The 18,479-nt window shown below is 47.1% G+C and overlaps 1 protein-coding gene across 1 annotated transcript in view; it reads right to left on the bottom strand.

Moving 5' to 3' along the window:
• The window catches only part of LOC109895210 (dmX-like protein 2), a 111,928-nt gene that overhangs the window by 60,584 nt on the left and 32,865 nt on the right, over positions 1 to 18,479 (bottom strand). Inside the window, 17 exon segments of the mRNA XM_031816638.1 lie at positions 167 to 332; positions 538 to 635; positions 721 to 890; positions 1,927 to 2,037; positions 4,651 to 4,786; positions 5,399 to 5,518; positions 5,806 to 6,135; positions 7,228 to 7,698; positions 8,375 to 8,594; positions 8,761 to 8,933; positions 9,282 to 9,583; positions 11,517 to 11,729; positions 15,548 to 15,667; positions 15,930 to 16,038; positions 16,544 to 16,633; positions 16,962 to 17,083; positions 18,084 to 18,286. Of these exon segments, the coding sequence (XP_031672498.1) occupies positions 167 to 332; positions 538 to 635; positions 721 to 890; positions 1,927 to 2,037; positions 4,651 to 4,786; positions 5,399 to 5,518; positions 5,806 to 6,135; positions 7,228 to 7,698; positions 8,375 to 8,594; positions 8,761 to 8,933; positions 9,282 to 9,583; positions 11,517 to 11,729; positions 15,548 to 15,667; positions 15,930 to 16,038; positions 16,544 to 16,633; positions 16,962 to 17,083; positions 18,084 to 18,286 (3,154 nt within the window).

The following is an 18,479-nucleotide window of genomic DNA, read 5'->3' on the forward strand; positions in this document are numbered from 1 at the left end:
TGTGTGTGTGTGTCTGTGTGTGTGTGTGTGTGTGTGTGTGTCTGTGTGTGTGTGTGTGTGTGTGTGTGTGTCTGTGTGTGTGTGTGTGTGTGTGTGTGTGTGTGTGTGTGTGTGTGTGTGTGTGTGTGTGTGTGTGTGTGTGTGTGTGTGTCTGTGTTTCCCAGACCTCGATGGCGTCTTTCAGGGAGCCAGCCAGCAGGAAGAAGGCAGCAGCCTGTTCAAAGCGCTGTTTCCCCAGCAGAGAGAAAGCGTTCTTCAGAGCTGCTTTACGCCAGCGGTCCTCACTGAAGTTATTCTTAAAGAACACCGTCATCTTCTCATCACGCTGAGACCTAGAGGAGAGGAGGAGGAGAATATAATATACATTATTTACCTACTGTACATGATTCATGTTATAGAGTTCTGACACATGGATAAACACAACATGTGGATTTTAAAGAAAGGTCCAGGAGAGGTGAATAACTAAACAAAAAGGTGAGACAAAACAAACTGATCTGGGATCAGGCAAGAGGTCCAGGTGTGTTCCAGGTGTGTTACCTGAACAGGCCCCAGAGAACAGCCTTCTTCTTCATGGCCAGGTAGAACAGAGCTGCATCTAAAGGATCATTGTTCCTCTGGAACGCTGCTTTACCCACCTACACACAGATCAACCAATCAAACCATGAAGACCAACCAATCAATCAATGATAGGAGTTCAGGCCACACCACATCATCCCCTACCTTCTCCACCATCCTGCGTAGTGTGTTGATGTTGCGTATCCACCAGCCCACCCCTACAGCCCGTAGCTCAGACCACTGAGGGTCTCCTCTCTGCATGGCCGGGATCATATTCAACATCTCCTCCTCAGCCTCCGAGTGGAACGCCCACGCAAAGTGACACGTAGACAGACCTGGGGGGAGACAGGTGACTGTGTTCAGAGAGGAGAGAAAAGGTTGCTTTGCTTCAGTGCTTGATTGTTGACTGTTGTGTGCTTTAGTAAAACATACAAAAAGGGAGGGAACAGGGCCCAGAGAGAGAGACAACATATCTGGACCTGGGAGGGAACAGGGCCCAGAGAGAGAGACAACATATCTGGACCTGGGAGGGAACAGGGCCAGAGAGAGACAACATATCTGGACCTGGGAGGGAACAGGGCCCAGAGAGAGACAACATATCTGGACCTGGGAGGGAACAGGGCCCAGAGAGAGACAACATATCTGGACCTGGGAGGGAACAGGGCCCAGAGAGAGACAACATATCTGGACCTGGGAGGGAACAGGGCCCAGAGAGAGACAACATATCTGGACCTGGAAGGGAACAGGGCCCAGAGAGAGACAACATATCTGGACCTGGGAGGGAACAGGGCCCAGAGAGAGACAACATATCTGGACCTGGGAGGGAACAGGGCCCAGAGAGAGACAACATATCTGGACCTGGAAGGGAACAGGGCCCAGAGAGAGACAACATATCTGGACCTGGGAGGGAACAGGGCCCAGAGAGAGACAACATATCTGGACCTGGAAGGGAACAGGGCCCAGAGAGAGACAACATATCTGGACCTGGAAGGGAACAGGGCCCAGAGAGAGACAACATATCTGGACCTGGGAGGGAACAGGGCTCAGAGAGAGACAACATATCTGGACCTAGAAGGGAACAGGGCCCAGAGAGAGACAACATATCTGGACCTGGAAGGGAACAGGGCTCAGAGAGAGACAACATATCTGGACCTGGAAGGGAACAGGGCCCAGAGAGAGACAACATATCTGGACCTGGGAGGGAACAGGGCCCAGAGAGAGACAACATATCCACTGCAAGTCATCCTACATATCCAATACTAGAGCAATATCTCAGTATAATGTACCAATAAGACACTCTCTATGACCCTCTCCATCACAGCTCAGAAAGACAGATTGTGAAGCAGGAGTGTGTGTGTGTGTGTACCATACCTTGGTGCAGCAACTGCATGCGGTACAGTGGGGGTAGAGAGGTGAGGAGACAGGTGTGTAGACGCATGGCTAACAGGTACCTCAACCCACACTCATCCAGGGCCTCACCACCTAGACAGAATCACATTATTAACACATGGGTTAGTGTAGCACATTAACTCACACACACACACTGATCAGATGGAATCAGATGGTGCCAGTCTTTCCCATTCATTTGAGAAAGCAGCTTCCTCCTAAGACTCCACACCAGATGGAGAGGGTTGAGGGATCTCTCTGTCCCCCTCTACCCATCCAAACTGATGGCTTTGGATTTATAAACTTGAAATATTGTTAATCATCACTTATACTAGAGACATAAGGAGTGCCATAGTCTGGTTTCTACACCAGAAGTCAGCTTCTTGGTGACAGGGGGGCAGTATTGAGTAGCTTGGATGAATAAGGTGCCCAGAGTTGACTGCCTGCTACTCTGTCCCAGATGCTAATATATGCATATTATTCGTAGTATTGGATAGAAACCACTGTGAAGTTTCTAAAACGGTTTGAATGACGTCTGTGAGTATAACAGAACTCATACGGCAGGCGAAAACCTGAGACAAATCCAACCAGTAAGTGGGAAATCTGAGGTTTGTAGTTTCATTTAAGTGATTGCCTATCCAATATGCTGTGTCTATGGGGCCAGATTGCACTTCCCAAGGCTTCCAGCAGATGTCAACAGTCTTTAGAACATTGTTTGAGGCTTCTATTGTGGAAGGGGGTCGAATAAGAGCTGTTTCAACAAGTGGACTAGGCTGAGGCCGATCAGGTGTTTACTGAGCGGTCACGTTCCTTTGTTTTCCTCTGTAATGAATACGCTATTATCCGGGTTGGAATATTATTGAAGATTTATTATAAAAAGACCCTAAGGATTGATTGTAAACATCGTTTGACATGTTTCTACAAACTGTAATGGAACTCTTGACTTTTCTTCTGGATTTTTCATTCGCACATTGTGCCTTTGGAATAGTGAACTAAACGTGCGAACAAAACGGAGGTATTTGGACATAAATATGGACGTAATCGAACAAAACAAACATTTCTTGTGGAAGTGGGAGTCCTGGGAGTGCATTCCGACGAAGATCAGCAAAGGTAAGTGAAGCTTTATAATGCTATTTATGACTTTTGTTGACTCCACAATTTGGCAGGTAACTGTATGTCTTGCTTTTGTGGCTGAATGCTGTTCTCAGATTATTGAATATTGTGCTTTTGCCGTAAAGCTTTTTTGAAATCTGACACAGCGGTTGCATTAAGAACAAGTTTATCTTTAATTCTATGTAAAACATGTATCTTTCATCAAAGTTTATGATGAGTATTTATGTTATTTGATGTGGCTCTCTGCAATTTCTCCGGATGTTTTGGAGGCATTTCTGAACATGGCGCCAATGTAAACTGAGGTTTTTGGATATAAATATGAACTTGATCGAACAAAACATACATGTATTGTGTAACATTGAGTCCTTGGAGTGTCATCTGATGAAGATCGTCAAAGGTTAGTGCTTAATTTAATCTATATTTCTGTTTTTTTGTGACACCTCTCTTTGGTTGGAAAATGGCTGAATGCTTTCTGTGACTAGTTGCTGACCTAACATAATGTGTTCTACTTTCGCCGAAAAGCCTTTTTGAAATCGGACACTGTGGTTGGATTAACGAGAAGTGTATCTTTAAAATGGTGTAAAATACTTGTATGGTTGAGGAATTTTTATTATGAGATTTCTGTTGGTTTTGAATATGGCGCCCTGCAATTTCACTGGCTGTTGGCAAGGTGGGACGCTAGCGTCCCGAACAATCCCTGAGAGGTTAATGGGTATCTGAAGGAGGAATGTATATGGTGGGGTCAAGGAAGGATGGATAGGAGCCAGGGGGTTTTGGGAGCTGCTGAGTAGAGGAGAGGCAATCACATGACTGTAGTCACTGATAATGGTGGAGCTGTGGAGTAGTGAGGAAGAGAAGGAGAAGGAACAGTTTATGGCCCGTATCACTTAACTTCCTGCCTAGTAATAAAGATGTAATGTTTAGAGGGAAGGAGGAGACTCCACCCAAACTGGGGTATATACACGACCACTGGTGGAAATATGTCTTTGTCTTACGCAGCTGTACGGCCCAACGGGTGAATAAACTTAGTTTAAGCTTTACTAATCTTCTGAGTTTTACTAAGTTCATGTAGAACATCTCCATCCCCCTCTACCCATCCATACAAAGAGATGAAAACACAGATTTAGCAATCAGCCCTTTAAATGTCTTCCACTCTATGTGCCTGGTCCTCCTCCCTAAATGGTACCCCATTTCCTATATATTGCACTACTTGGTAGCATGGTAGTTCAATGTGCCCCATAGTCCTGTGTCTTAGTGTGTCTCGTCCATGAACCTTTTAACCTTCGCTCCCTCTCCCGCCCTCTCCCCTCTCAATCTCTCCCTCTGCTTACTTTACAGAGGAACAACCTGCTAAGGTCTCTTTCTCACTTCCCCCTTAAAGACTAAATAACATCTATAACAAACTGATACTGGAGGTGAAATGACAAAGATAACTGTCAGTGTGTGTTTATATCAACCATTAAGAACACGTAATCAGGGAACAACTCTGACTAGACTAATTACATTATATTTCCATTTGTTTTGCCTAATAGACCATGGTCAGGTAAAACATGACCCAAGTCACAGACACCCTCCCTCCCTCACTCTGAGACTGACCTGTGTACTGTTTGTCAGTGGAGCTGCTGACCTCTGAACTGGTGGTAGCTACAGTATCAGCTAGAGCCACCAGAAACATCTGTTCCAACCTGGTCAGACCTGGAAGACTGGAATGCATCAGCTGACTAGATAACACCTGGAGGGAGGGAGGAGGGAGAGAGGAAGGGAGGAGGGAGAGAGAGAGGGAAGGAGGGAGGGGAGGGAGAGACAGAGGGAAGGATGGAGAGAGAGAGAGAGAGAGAGAGAGAGAGAGAAGGAAGGAGGGAAAGATGGAGGAGGGAGGGAGAGAGGGAGGGAGGGAGAGAGAGAGGAAGGGGAGGAGGGTGAGACAGAGGGACGGATGGAGAGAGAGAGAGAGAGAGAGAGAGAGAGAGAGAGAGAGAGAGAGAGAGAGAGAGAGAGAGAGAGAGAGAGAGAGAGAGAGAGAGGGAGAGAGGGAGAGAGGGAGAGAGGGAGAGAGGGAGAGAGGGAGAGAGGGAGAGAGGGAGAGAGGGAGGGAGGGAGGGAGGGAGGGAGGGAGGGAGGGAGGGAGGGAGGGAGGGAGGGAGGGAGGGAGGGAGGGAGGGAGGGAGGGAGGGAGGGAGGGAGGGAGGGAGGGAGGGAGGGAGGGAGGGAGGGAGGGAGGGAATAATTACTGTATTAATCACAGAGGAGATACATTTGCTTGACAAACAATTAAACCAGACAATAACATCTAAACCATCCACAAGCTGGTAAGTAAATAAATGTTGTTGTTGTTGTTATTAACCTGTGCGTGTTCTGGTCCGAAGTAGGTGGGTCCGTACTGAGACAGGTTGATGAATCTAGACTTCTTCTCTACTTTCTCTGTAGCGAAGCTCACAAAGTCATCCGTCGTCACAGCCTGCAACTGAGGGAGGGAGACATACAATCACTAGATGATTGATTGATTATTGATTTACATCTGCACCCAAAGGTTAACACATGGAGGGGTCACATGGTTCCAACAAACATTTACTGCATATCTTGTCTTTAGGTAACAGACAGAATATCAATATTATACAATAGAAAATAAACCAACAGAATCAAATTGAAGAATCTGTTGAGCATCTACACACTTAGGAAGTATGATTCTATGAAAAATGAAACATCTGTATGTGTCACTGAAACATCCAGCTAAAACCTGAATCCTCTTACCTGGAACAGGTCTGTGTACTGATCTCCTCCTGTCTTCCTCGCCCCCTCTACCTCAGACACCTTGCCTCCCTTCGCCCCCTCCTCTCCTCCCTTATAGGAGGTGTCCAGGTCAGCAGAGAGCAGAGCGTAGAGGGGTAGAGGGGGAATGGAGTTGATTTCTGTGTAATCTCGTCCCCCGTCGCGGCCGGCCACGATGGTGTCTTTAGCCGTACTGCCGCTCACACTGATTGTCCGGGACAGGTGGCGTCTGGTTCCACCCTCACCTGCCTCCACGTCCCTCACCACAGCAACCTCCCCAGCGATACATTTCACCAGGTGGGACAGGATGGCCTGAAGAAGAAGAATAACCATCTTCCTCATCCGTGGCAGAGACATGAATATAGTCATTGACGGCATCATCGCCATCATCATTGTCATCATAATTACGGCAGCCATGTTGTTGTCATCATCATCATGACATTCTATGACTACTCAAGAAGTTGTCTGGTCACTTAAATAAATGTATCTTGGTTGCAAACATTTATAAAGTGGACAGGCAGATGGACAAACAGCCAGCCAGCCATGCAAGCAGCCAACCAGCCAGCCCACCAACCAATCAGACAGCCAGCCAACCAGACATTCATCCACCCAGACAGACAGCCAACCAGCCATCTATTCATCCATCCACCAACACACCCAGCCAGACACCCATCCACCCAGACAGACAGCCAACCAGCCATCTATTCATCCATCCACCAACACACCCAGCCAGACCACCATCCACCCAGCCAGACACCCAACACACCCAGCCAGACACCCAACACACCCAACACACCCAGCCAGACACACAACACACCCGGCCAGACACCCAACACACCCGGCCAGACAGCCAACACACCCGGCCAGACACCCAACACACCCGGCCAGACACCCAACACACCCGGCCAGACACCCAACACACCCGGCCAGACACCCAACACACCCGGCCAGACACCCAACACACCCAGCCAGACACCCAACACACCCAGCCAGACACCCAACACACCCAGCCAGACACCCAACACACCCAGCCAGACACCCAACACACCCAGCCATACACCCAACACACCCAGCCAGACACACAACACACCCAGACAGACACCCAACACACCCAGACAGACACCCAACACACCCAGACAGACACCCAACACACCCAGACAGACACCCAACATACCCAGACAGACACCCATCCACCCAGCCAGACACCCAACACACCCAGCCAGACACCCAACACACCCAGCCAGACACCCAACACACCCAGCCAGACACCCAACACACCCAGACAGACACCCAACACACCCAGCCAGACACCCAACACACCCAGCCAGACACCCAACACACCCAGCCAGACACCCATCCACCCAGACAGACACCCATCCACCCAGACAAGTCAGTCAGACCCACCTTGGCGCGGCGGACCTTCCCCAGGTCCATGAGCTCCAGCAGCTGTGTTGGATGGTACTGAGGCAGGGTGGGGGACAGGGAGTGGGCTGCCTCGAACAGACCCCCCTCCTGCAGCCCTGCCGGCGCCTGGAGAGCCTCGTCGATTGCCACGTTGCCCTCAAACACACTCTTGGACCGGGGGCGCCCCTTGAACGCCAACGAGGATCCCCCCGTGGTTGCATTGGTGGCCGTCTGCACTCCGCCCCCTCCAACCCCCCCGGCGATGTTATCTTCAGAGGAGAGGCTGTCCCCCTCGGCCTCGCCGGGCTTGCGGTCCTGGCGCCACTGGGCGTACACGTGCATCTCACAGTCCATACCCACCACCAGGATGCCGTCCCTCACCCAGGACAGGGACACGGGCAGGGAGGGGGTGCCGTCTACAGAGGAGAGCAGGTCCACAGTGCGCAGCAGGATCCAGCGTGAACGGATACCCTGTTTCACATTAGATTAGGGATGCAGGGGGGTAATAATAATGATGATTATAATAATAATAATGTTTATTATCCAGACGCTTTATAGTGTAGTCATTAGGCTCTGGTCAAAGGTAGTGCACCAATTAGGGAATAGGGTGCCATTTGGGTAGTCAGAGAGTAGTCTCACCCTAAATTCTTGTTCACTACATGCAGTACTTTAGTCAGACTGACAACATTGAAGTTGTTTGTTGTGAGGATGGGCACGAGGGGCTAACCAATCAGAGTATCAGAGCCAATGACACATTTTCAAACCACTGCTTTACACACTGGCGGAATACCAATGGGTTTCTGGACCCACCATTCGGTGAAAGGTCAGGGAGGGACTCAGATCCAGACTCATTGTGGAGAAGAAACTAACGTCCGTGGGCGTGGCGTTTGGCCTGAAGCAAGGAGTCTGACTACTAGCCAGGAAACCATTTGGGACGCAGGCTTGAAAAGTTGATTGTCCTCAAAGAGGCAAGTCATTTAGCAGCATACACAACACATACAGACAGAACCACATGCTAACAAACAGCAGATGTACCAGCAATACACAGTAGAATAAATGTGTGAAGAATACAAGGTAGTGTAGGTTACGGAAGTACCAGTTTGATCCTGACTTTGGGGTGTGTGTGTGTGTGTGTGTGAGCGTGTACCTGTTTGATGCTGCCCCCTAGAGGTAGGGTGATGATCGCCACCCCGTCCTTGCTTGAAGTCTGTTCGTTGACAACGCCCGAGATGCGACCGTACATGAGGATATTGGATCCCACCCCCACCGTGAGGATATGAGACCCATCCTCTTTGGACAGCCAGTCCAGGTGGACATAGTGTTTGATGTTGGGAGAGTGGTGGTCGCGACTCATGTACAGGTCAGACCTACAGAGAGAGAGAGAGAGAGGGGGTTAGTCATTTTAGAGACATGCACACACTTACATGCACACACTTACAGACACACACTTACAGACACACACTTACAGACACACACTTACAGACACACACTTACAGACACACACTTACAGACACACACACACCCCACCAGTACCTGCTGTACACAAAGAGGTTGGAGTCTACACTGACTCTGGGGTCCAGAGTAGAGGAGGGCCTAGTGAAGTCATCCAGATGGAGAGTCTGCTCCAACACCCACTCAGACCCCCCCGTAGACTCACACTCAAAGATGGACACGTGCATGGAGAAGTCCCCTGCTGGACCATGGCCCTGGAGAGAGGGAGGGAAGGAGGAAGGTACACACTTCATTAAACCGTCAGGTTAAATGCAAAAAGACTAAATGTCTGAGAGAAAATGAACAATGAAGTATTGTACATTTTAGTCATCAGATGTTCTCATCCAAAACCATATCTAGAGACAGAAACACAACCACTTCAGGTAAAACCTTCTACAAAATGACTGATAAAGAAACTGTATGTTTTACATTCCTCAGGGCCAGAAATGAAAAGCAATGTGCTTGAATTCGGACAGGTGAACTACACTGTACGTAAACAGAATATGCACTAATCCAATGAGCCATTAACTTGAGTGGAGTGTACAGTAAAAGTCCTGTCCTACCTGTCCCGGGATGTGTCCAGGCCGGGGCTGTTTGAAGGAGACAGCCAGTCGTCCAGTGTAGGAACAGGACACGGCTACAGGACGTCCCGGGACACACACAGCACTGTTGTTATCCTCCTCCTCGTTGAGTAGAGCCCAAGGCTCCCAGTGATAGATCCTGTTCTCCCCCTCCTCACAGCCCAGGGTTGTCTCTCCCCCCTCCACAGAACAGCGCCAGAAACGGACGCGGGAGTCAGAGCAGGTGGTGACGATCAGGTAGGGGGCCAGACACACAGGGTAGATGGACGACGAACTCAGGTGACCTGGACAGAGAGGGAGAGAGACAGTATAGAATAACTGTTACAAAAGAATCAGACTAACTCAGATGACTTGAAGACAGAGACATGGAGGACAATGGCATAATAAATAGTTAGGATCCAGTCCCTGGCTTGTGAGATGTTTCAATTTTCTATGATGTGCTGTTGGTTTTAAAACTTTTACTTTGGAATATATTACATTTGGACTGTTTTTACAAATATGTAAAAGTAAAGTTATTAGTCTACCTGTGGAGGGTATATGTATGTATATATATATATATATATATATATATATATGTGCGTGTGTGTGTATATCCACCCGTACCTGTGGAGGGTATATGTATGTATATACAGTGCCTTGCGAAAGTATTCGACCCCTTGAACTTTGCGAACTTTTGCCACATTTCAGGCTTCAAACATAAAGATATAAAACTGTATTTTTTTGTGAAGAATCAACAACAAGTGGGACACAATCATGAAGTGGAACGACATTTATTGGATATTTCAAACATTTTTAACAAATCAAAAACTGAAAAATTGGGCGTGCAAAATTATTCAGCCCCTTTACTTTCAGTGCAGCAAACTCTCTCCAGAAGTTCAGTGAGGATCTCTGAATGATCCAATGTTGACCTAAATGACTAATGATGATAAATACAATCCACCTGTGTGTAATCAAGTCTCCGTATAAATGCACCTGCACTGTGATAGTCTCAGAGGTCCGTTAAAAGCACAGAGAGCATCATGAAGAACAAGGAACACACCAGGCAGGTCCGAGATACTGTTGTGAAGAAGTTTAAAGCCGGATTTGGATACAAAAATAATTCCCAAGCTTTAAACATCCCAAGGAGCACTGTGCAAGCGATAATATTGAAGTGGAAAGAGTATCAGACCACTGCAAATCTACCAAGACCTGGCCGTCCCTCTAAACTTTCAGCTCATACAAGGAGAAGACTGATCAGAGATGCAGCCAAGAGGCCCATGATCACTCTGGATGAACTGCAGAGATCTACAGCTGAGGTGGGAGACTCTGTCCATAGGACAACAATCAGTCATATATTGCACAAATCTGGCCTTTATGGAAGAGTGGCAAGAAGAAAGCCATTTCTTAAAGATATCCATAAAAAGTGTTGTTTAAAGTTTGCCACAAGCCACCTGGGAGACACACCAAACATGTGGAAGGTGCTCTGGTCTGATGAAACCAAAATCCAAAAGACCTGAGACTGGGACGGAGATTTGTCTTCCAACAAGACAATGATCCAAAACATAAAGCAAAATCTACAATGGAATGGTTCAAAAATAAACATATCCAGGTGTTAGAATGGCCAAGTCAAAGTCCAGACCTGAATCCAATCGAGAATCTGTGGAAAGAACTGAAAACTGCTGTTCACAAATGCTCTCCATTCAACCTCACTGAGCTCGAGCTGTTTTGCAAGGAGGAATGGGAAAAAATGTCAGTCTCTCGATGTGCAAAACTGAGAGACATACCCCAAGCGACTTACAGCTGTAATCGCAGCAAAAGGTGGCGCTACAAAGTATTAACTTAAGGGGGCTGAATAATTTTGCACGCCCAATTTTTCCGTTTTTGATTTGTTAAAAAAGTTTGAAATATCCAATAAATGTCGTTCCACTTCATGATTGTGTCCCACTTGTTGTTGATTCTTCACAAAAAAATACAGTTTTATATCTTTATGTTTGAAGCCTGAAATGTGGCAAAAGGTTGCAAAGTTCAAGGGGGCCGAATACTTTCGCAAGGCACTGTATATGTGTGTGTATATCCACCCGCACCTGCAGAGGGTATATGTATGTATATATATATGTGTATGTATATATATATATATGTGTGTGTGTGTGTGTGTATATCCACCTGTGCCTGCGGAGGGTATATGTATGTATATATATATATATATATATGTGTGTGTGTGTGTATATCCACTCGTACCTGCGGAGGGCGTAGCCCTGGTCACCTCCACCCCAACAGGCAGGTCCAGGCGGTGGCTACAGACCAGCTTGGAGCTGAGGATCAGTTTGCTGGCTGACTGCAGGTTGGCTGTGGAGGCTGAGCGAGGGAGAGGGGAGGGGGACGTGTCAGCTGTACTCTGTTGGAACGGGATCGTCAGCTGAGACTGGTAAGACCGCTCTGGGACCGGATCATCTGAACACACAGAGAGAGAAAGAGAGACAGAGAGAAAACTTTATTGTTCATATAGTCATCTCAACAACAGAGGAAAAACGTTATTGTTCACAATATTATCTAAACAAACCGAGAAACCGAGAAAAAACGTTATCTTCAACACAATCAATATACAAACTACACAGGCCTCAATGTGCATACTAATCCGCTGCACTACTCCGTTACACCGGGGCCCGCCGCACTACTCCGTTACACCGGGGCCCGCCGCACTACTCCGTTACACCGGGGCCCGCCGCACTACTCCGTTATACCGGGGCCCGCCGCACTACTCCGTTACACCGGGGCCCGCCGCACTACTCCGTTACACCGGGGCCCGCCGCACTACTCCGTTACACCGGGGCCCGCCGCACTACTCCGTTACACCGGGGTCTACCGTACTCTATTATACCGAGGTCTACTGTACGTTACTCTATTATACCGGGGTCTACCTACTCTATTATACCGGGGTCTACCGTACTCTATTATACCGAGGTCTACTGTACGTTACTCTATTATACCGGGGTCTACCGTACGTTATTATACCGGGGTCTACCGTACGTTATTATACCGGGGTCTACCGTACCTTATTATACCGGGGTCCTACCGTACTCTATTATACCGGGGTCTACCGTACTCTATTATACCGGGGTCTACCGTACTCTATTATACCGGGGTCTACCGTACTCTATTATACCGGGGTCTACCGTACTCTATTATACCGGGGTCTACCGTACTCTATTATACCGGGGTCTACCGTACTCTATTATACCGGGGTCTACCGTACTCTATTATACCGGGGTCTACCGTACTCTATTATACCGGGGTCTACCGTACTCTATTATACCGGGGTCTACTGTACGTTACTCTATTATACCGGGGTCTACCGTACTCTATTATACCGGGGTCTACCGTACTCTATTATACCGGGGTCTACCGTACTCTATTATACCGAGGTCTACTGTACGTTACTCTATTATACCGGGGTCTACCTACTCTATTATACCGGGGTCTACCGTACTCTATTATACCGAGGTCTACTGTACGTTACTCTATTATACCGGGGTCTACCGTACGTTATTATACCGGGGTCTACCGTACTTTATTATACCGGGGTCCTACCGTACTCTATTATACCGGGGTCTACCGTACTCTATTATACCGGGGTCTACCGTACTCTATTATACCGGGGTCTACCGTACTCTATTATACCGGGGTCTACCGTACTCTATTATACCGGGGTCTACCGTACTCTATTATACCGGGGTCTACCGTACTCTATTATACCGGGGTCTACCGTACTCTATTATACCGGGGTCTACCGTACTCTATTATACCGGGGTCTACCGTACTCTATTATACCGGGGTCTACCGTACTCTATTATACCGGGGTCTACCGTACTCTATTATACCGGGGTCTACCGTACTCTATTATACCGGGGTCTACCGTACTCTATTATACCGGGGTCTACTGTACGTTACTCTATTATACCGGGGTCTACTCTACGTTACTCTATTATACCGGGGTCTACTCTACGTTACTCTATTATACCGGGGTCTACTCTACGTTACTCTATTATACCGGGGTCTACCGTACTCTATTATACCGGGGTCTACCGTACTCTATTATACCGGGGTCTACCGTACTCTATTATACCGGGGTCTACCGTACTCTATTATACCGGGGTCTACCGTACTCTATTATACCGGGGTCTACCGTACTCTATTATACCGGGGTCTACCGTACTCTATTATACCGGGGTCTACCGTACTCTATTATACCGGGGTCTACCGTACTCTATTATACCGGGGTCTACCGTACTCTATTATACCGGGGTCTACCGTACTCTATTATACCGGGGTCTACCGTACTCTATTATACCGGGGTCTACTGTACGTTACTCTATTATACCGGGGTCTACTGTACGTTACTCTATTATACCGGGGTCTACTCTACCTTACTCTATTATACCGGGGTCTACTCTACTCTATTATACCGGGGTCTAGTCTACTCTATTATACCGGGGTCTACTCTACTCTATTATACCGGGGTCTACTCTACTCTATTATACCGGGGTCTACCGTACTCTATTATACCGGGATCTACCGTACTCTATTATACCGGGGTCTACCGTACTCTATTATACCGGGGTCTACCCTACTCTATTATACCGGGGTCTACCGTACTCTATTATACCGGGGTCTACCGTACTCTATTATACCGGGGTCTACCGTACTCTATTATACCGGGGTCTACCGTACTCTATTATACCGGGGTCTACCGTACTCTATTATACCGGGGTCTACCGTACTCTATTATACCGGGGTCTACTGTACGTTACTCTATTATACCGGGGTCTACTGTACGTTACTCTATTATACCGGGGTCTACTGTACGTTACTCTATTATACCGGGGTCTACTCTACGTTACTCTATTATACCGGGGTCTACTCTACGTTACTCTATTATACCGGGGTCTACCGTACTCTATTATACCGGGGTCTACTGTACGTTACTCTATTATACCGGGGTCTACTGTACGTTACTCTATTATACCGGGGTCTACTCTACGTTACTCTATTATACCGGGGTCTACTCTACTCTATTATACCGGGGTCTAGTCTACTCTATTATACCGGGGTCTACTCTACTCTATTATACCGGGGTCTACTCTACTCTATTATACCGGGGTCTACCGTACTCTATTATACCGGGATCTACCGTACTCTATTATACCGGGGTCTACCGTACTCTATTATACCGGGGTCTACCGTACTCTATTATACCGGGGTCTACCGTACTCTATTATACCGGGGTCTACCGTACTCTATTATACCGGGGTCTACCGTACTCTATTATACCGGGGTCTACCGTACTCTATTATATTGGGGTCTACCGTACTCTATTATACTGGGGTCTACTGTACATTACTCTATTATACCGGGGTCTACTCTACTCTATTATACCGGGGTCTACTCTACTCTATTATACCGGGGTCTACTCTACTCTATTATACCGGGGTCTACTCTACTCTATTATACCGGGGTCTACTGTACTCTATTATACCGGGGTCTACTGTACTCTATTATACTGGGGTCTACTCTACTCTATTATACCGGGGTCTACTCTACTCTATTATACCGGGGTCTACTCTACTCTATTATACCGGGGTCTACTCTACTCTATTATACCGGGGTCTACCGTACTCTATTATACCGGGGTCTACCGTACTCTATTATACCGGGGTCTACTCTACTCTATTATACCGGGGTCTACCTACTCTATTATACCGGGGTCTACCTACTCTATTATACCGGGGTCTACGCTACTCTATTATACCGGGGTCTACTCTACTCTATTATACCGGGGTCTACTCTACTCTATTATACCGGGGTCTACTCTACTCTATTATACCGGGGTCTACTCTACTCTATTATACCGGGGTCTACTCTACTCTATTATACCGGGGTCTACTCTACTCTATTATACCGGGGTCTACCGTACTCTATTATACCAGGGTCTACTGTACTCTATTATACCGGGATTGACTGTACATTACTCTATTATACCGGGGTCTACTGTACTCTATTATATCAACCACATAGGCCTAGGTTAGGTTGGGTTGTGGTTAGGTACTCACCCACACAGGCCTAGGTTAGGTTGTGGTTAGGTTGGGTTGTGGTTAGGTACTCACCCACACAGGCCTAGGTTAGGTTGTGGTTAGGTTGGTTTGTGGTTAGGTACTCACCCACATAGGCCTAGGTTAGGTTGTGGTTAGGGTAGGTTGTGGTTAGGTACTCACCCACACAGGCCTGTACGGACTGGAGGTGCAGGTGCCACATCTGCAGCACAGAGTTCATGTTCAGGTCCTTCTCTATGACAACCAGGAAGAACTTCTCAGAGAACGGAGTAGGATGGTACTCTGGAGAGGAGAAACACAACGCTTTTACACGTTCTTCAGTTCAGTCATCCACTCATTCATCCATCCATCCACTCATCCATCCATCCATCCATCCCATCCTGAGTTGAAGGTCAGTGTGTAGAGCTTTGGGTTCTCCTGAGGCTAATCATGTCATTCATACATTAACCAATTCATAAATCCATCCATTCTTCTGTCCATCCTTTCACACCCTCAATTCTCCCTCCCTCCCTTTCTCTCTCTCCCTCCCTTCAACCTCCCGTACCCTCGAGAGAAGGGTAGGATGTAGTGTAGAGCTCTGGGTCCTCCTGAGGTGTATACCCCAAAATAAAGTCCTCCTGGAAAACATGAAGGAGCTGGGTGGTAGATCCACACTAGAGAGAGAGAGAGGGAGAGGGAACTTCTGTGAGTGTAATGTGAGTGTAATGTTTACTGTTCATTTTTATTGTTTATTTAACTTGTGTATATTATCTACTTCACTTGCTTTTTCAATGTTAACATATGTTTCCCATGCCAATAAAGCCATTTGATTTGAATTGAATTGAGAGAGATAGAGGGTCAGAGGGGGGAGAAGAAGAGAGATGGACATATTTCCCTCAGATTACAAAGACCCACAAATCACATTTTGATAAGCTACCATATATATGTTAGGTAAAATACTTCCGCTGTGCACCACCATTTACCTGTGACTAGATTAATGATATAGCATGATCTCTTGACTTACTGCTTAGATAAAAAGACAGGTGTGGTTAAGGGCCTGTAAGTAAGCATTTCACGGTATGGTCTACACCTGTTGTATTCGGCACATGTGACAAATAACATTTCATTTGATTTTCCTTACTGCTTAGATAACGACACAGTCAGATAGGTATTTCTTACCTGGTTAGTGATGACATCTAGTTCTATGATGCAGCCTGGTCTGGCTGTCGACTGCTGGCTCACTATGTTAAATACCTCTCCTACTAGTTTCTATGGAGAGAGACAGAGAGAGAGAGTGAGAGAGACACACACACACAGAGAAAGAGAGAGACACACACAAGAGAGAGGGGGAGGGAGGGGGGGATAGAGGGGGGAGGGAGAGGGGGGGATAGAGGGGGGAGAGGGAGGAGGGAGAGGGAGGAGGGAGAGGGGGAGAAGAGGGAGAGGGGGAGAAGAGGGGGAGGGGGAGAATAGGGGGGGGGGGGGGGGAGGCTTTAACCAGCTACCTTGAAGCTTTAAAGTTCCAGTCCCTTCAGTCTCAGGATTTCACTGTTAAGGACATCTGTACGTGTCTGTGTGTGTCTCTGTGTTTACTTACTGAGGTCTCAGGGTCTGACAGTTCGTCCAGTAGTTTCCTGGCGTCCACCACAGCCTGGTAGAGACGCAAGTTCTTACCATCTGACGCTACGAAGCACGCACTGGAACTGTTACAGTATGTACCTGGAGATAGAGGCGAGAGAGATGCTGTTTTGTTACAGTATGTACCTGGAGATAGAGGGGAGATACATGCTGTTTTAAATGTAAGCACTCTGAGTAAGGTTCTGCATGTAGTTAGTAGAAACGCCCAATAAAATTGCAACTTTAACTTGAAGCCCTACAGGTGTCTCCAAACCACCCCTTGACAATCAGAGTACTTCACCAGTACCTTGTCTGAACATGTGATACACACATGAACAACAGTTATACATTATATACAGTGGGGAGAACAAGTATTTGATAACCTGCAAAATCGGCAGTGTTTCCTACTTACAAAGCATGTAGAGGTCTGTAATTTTTGTCATAGGTAGACTTCAACTGTAAGAGACGGAATCTAAAACAAAAATCCAGAAAATCATATTGTATGATTTTTAAGTAATTAATGTGCATTTTATTGCATGACATAAGTATTTGATCACCTACCAACCAGTAAGAATTCCGGCTCTCACAGACATGTTAGTTTTTCTTTAAGAAGACCTCCTGTTCTCCACTCATTACCTGTATTAACTGCACCTGAACCCAATAGAAAATCTTTGGAGGGAGCTGAAAGTCTGTATTGCCCAGCGACAGCCCCAAAACCTGAAGGATCTGGAGAAGGTCTGTATGGAGGAGTGGGCCAAAATCCATGCTGCAGTGTGTGCAAACCTGGTCAAGAACTACAGGAAACGTATGATTTCTGAAATGACTAACAAATGTTTCTGTACCAAATATTAAGTTCTGCTTTTCTGATGTATCAAATACTTATGTCATGCAATAAAATGCAAATGAATTACTTAAAAATCATACAATGTGACTTTCTTAATATTTGTTTTAGATTCCGTCTCTCACAGTTGAAGTGTACCTATGATAAAAATTACAGACCTCTACATGCTTTGTAAGTAGGAAAACCTGCAAAATCGGCAGTGTATCAAATACTGGGTCTCCCCACTGTACATCCTCCAGCAGTGTGTGTGTGTGTGCTAACCTAGCACAGAGCTGGGTACAAGGGTAGGCAGCCATGCTACATTGGAGAAGGCTGATGTGTGCAGGGAGTTGATTCGGGCCAGCTCTGACACTCCTCCAGTGCAGGACAGGGGTCCTATGTGGTCCACCCTCCACAGAATCAGCTCACTGTAGATGGCGTTCGGGTCATGGAACGTCCTGGTGGCCGCGTTACGCAGCTGCTTCCTGGGGGATCACGCACACAGTTTGAGTTTGTCACAGTGTGTGGCTCAGTTGGCAGAGCATGGCGCTTACAACACCAGGGTTGTGGGTTCAATTCCTATGGGTTCAATTCCTATTCACTACTATAAGTCTCTCTGGATAATGAGTTTGTCTAAAAAATGTGTATGTCACACACACACACACACACACACACACA

This window comes from Oncorhynchus kisutch, unplaced genomic scaffold (assembly GCF_002021735.2).
Source record: "Oncorhynchus kisutch isolate 150728-3 unplaced genomic scaffold, Okis_V2 scaffold844, whole genome shotgun sequence".
NCBI lineage: Eukaryota > Metazoa > Chordata > Actinopteri > Salmoniformes > Salmonidae > Oncorhynchus > Oncorhynchus kisutch.